We start from the raw sequence: 1,587 nt of genomic DNA, 5'->3' as shown, positions 1-1,587 counted from the left end.
GAAATAATTCCTTGAAAATAGTAAACCTACCTTATTGTAAGTGTTATGTCTATATTGTACAATTATTTTTACTTTGAAGTCGGTGTCAGTGAATGTAGATTCATTACTTAATTGTTACTATACTTTCAATTGTCAATTGTTATGGTAAAAATATGGAAACCCTAACGTAGAAACATCACTGCATACCTTGGCTGACACCGACATCAAAGTAAAAATAATTGTACAATATAGACATAACACTTACAATAAGGTAGGTTTACTATTTTCAAGGAATTATTTCGTTACTTTTTAGTGTACTGTTTTTTTTGAGAATATTTTTTTTTTACATAATCTAACGCAATTTCACTTCGACTTGCTCGTGTTACTGTTTCTAATTTATCGATCTAAATTTTCTTTGTCTAGTTACAATATAACAGACATTTGTCGTCATTTGTACAAAAATTATTGCTGCCTCAGTTATTTTCAAAGAAAAGTAGGGGATGCCAATCTGATTTTGTCATCAAATAAACTTAGCTAGTTATTCAGTTTGATGCTGTATTCTGTCTGCTGGTTTTTCTACTTGAATTATGTATTTTTACATATTTTATCGTAAAACATTCAATCTTAGTTATCGTCAAGTTTTAGTCCTCTGTGGTTGCGATGACAACTAGCAAAACTAAATATATCTTTCAATTTACTTGAAGTGATGAAAATAGATAAGAAGGGAGGCTTTTAGCCCACGCCTTGGGGACCGATAAGTCTTCGCAATCCGCCGCCGGGCAGACACCGTCGCGGGATTTAATATAACCTATTAATAGCTAAGCCAGAGACCTTTCACGTGTTAATAAATCTTTAAGTTAAATAAAAGCACGTTTTGACGTTTTTTTACTAAACCATGACGTCACAATGTTCCATATTGTTACATAAATATTTAATAGATTTTCTTTTTGTTTTCAGATTTCGGTTTGGCCAAAGAATATATAGACTTAGAGACAAACAAACATATCCCATATCGGGAGCACAAGTCGCTCACCGGGACCGCGAGATACATGTCAATAAATACACATTTAGGGAAAGGTAAGCCTTTTTTCCTCTTTGTCTGTATTATTTATTATATTTATTATACCATGTTATAATGGCGTTCAAAATGTTAATTTTCTTTTAAAAACCGTTAAGGCCAGATTACCGCAATAAACTATTAAGATATTTCTTTGCATTCGCTTTCTATTATAGATTAGAAAATTAGTTTAAACACGATTTGGCCCATATTAAGTTCATATGTACTTAACACAATCAATGCCACAAAAATTTTCATTGTTATTAATGAGTTAATTTAATTATTTCCAGAACAATCGAGACGCGACGACCTAGAAGCCCTCGGGCATATGTTTATGTATTTTTTACGTGGTTCCTTACCCTGGCAGGGATTAAAAGCTGATACACTTAAAGAGCGATACCAAAAAATCGGCGATACCAAACGGGCGACACCGATCGAGGTCAGTATAACAACAGATAAATAAAAATGTCCTAATTTAGCGAGAATAACTTTTAAGGTCACCGTCAGATTCCCTAACAATACATTATCATGAACTTGCCCTTTCTCCCTAC

The 1,587-nt window shown here is 33.0% G+C and overlaps 1 protein-coding gene across 1 annotated transcript in view; it reads left to right on the top strand.

The window, feature by feature from the left end:
- LOC106104705 (casein kinase I) overlaps window positions 1-1,587 on the top strand; it is a 34,832-nt gene that overhangs the window by 25,900 nt on the left and 7,345 nt on the right. Inside the window, exons 7-8 of the mRNA XM_013284832.1 lie at window positions 937-1,056; window positions 1,327-1,475. Of these exons, the coding sequence (XP_013140286.1) occupies window positions 937-1,056; window positions 1,327-1,475 (269 nt within the window). The remainder of the gene's footprint in view (window positions 1-936; window positions 1,057-1,326; window positions 1,476-1,587) is intronic.

The sequence above is a fragment of the Papilio polytes genome, unplaced genomic scaffold, assembly GCF_000836215.1.
Source record: "Papilio polytes unplaced genomic scaffold, Ppol_1.0 DF823399.1, whole genome shotgun sequence".
NCBI classification, from domain to species: domain Eukaryota; kingdom Metazoa; phylum Arthropoda; class Insecta; order Lepidoptera; family Papilionidae; genus Papilio; species Papilio polytes.
Note: the sequence above shows the minus strand (reverse complement) of the source record. Positions and strands in the feature narration are given on the sequence as shown.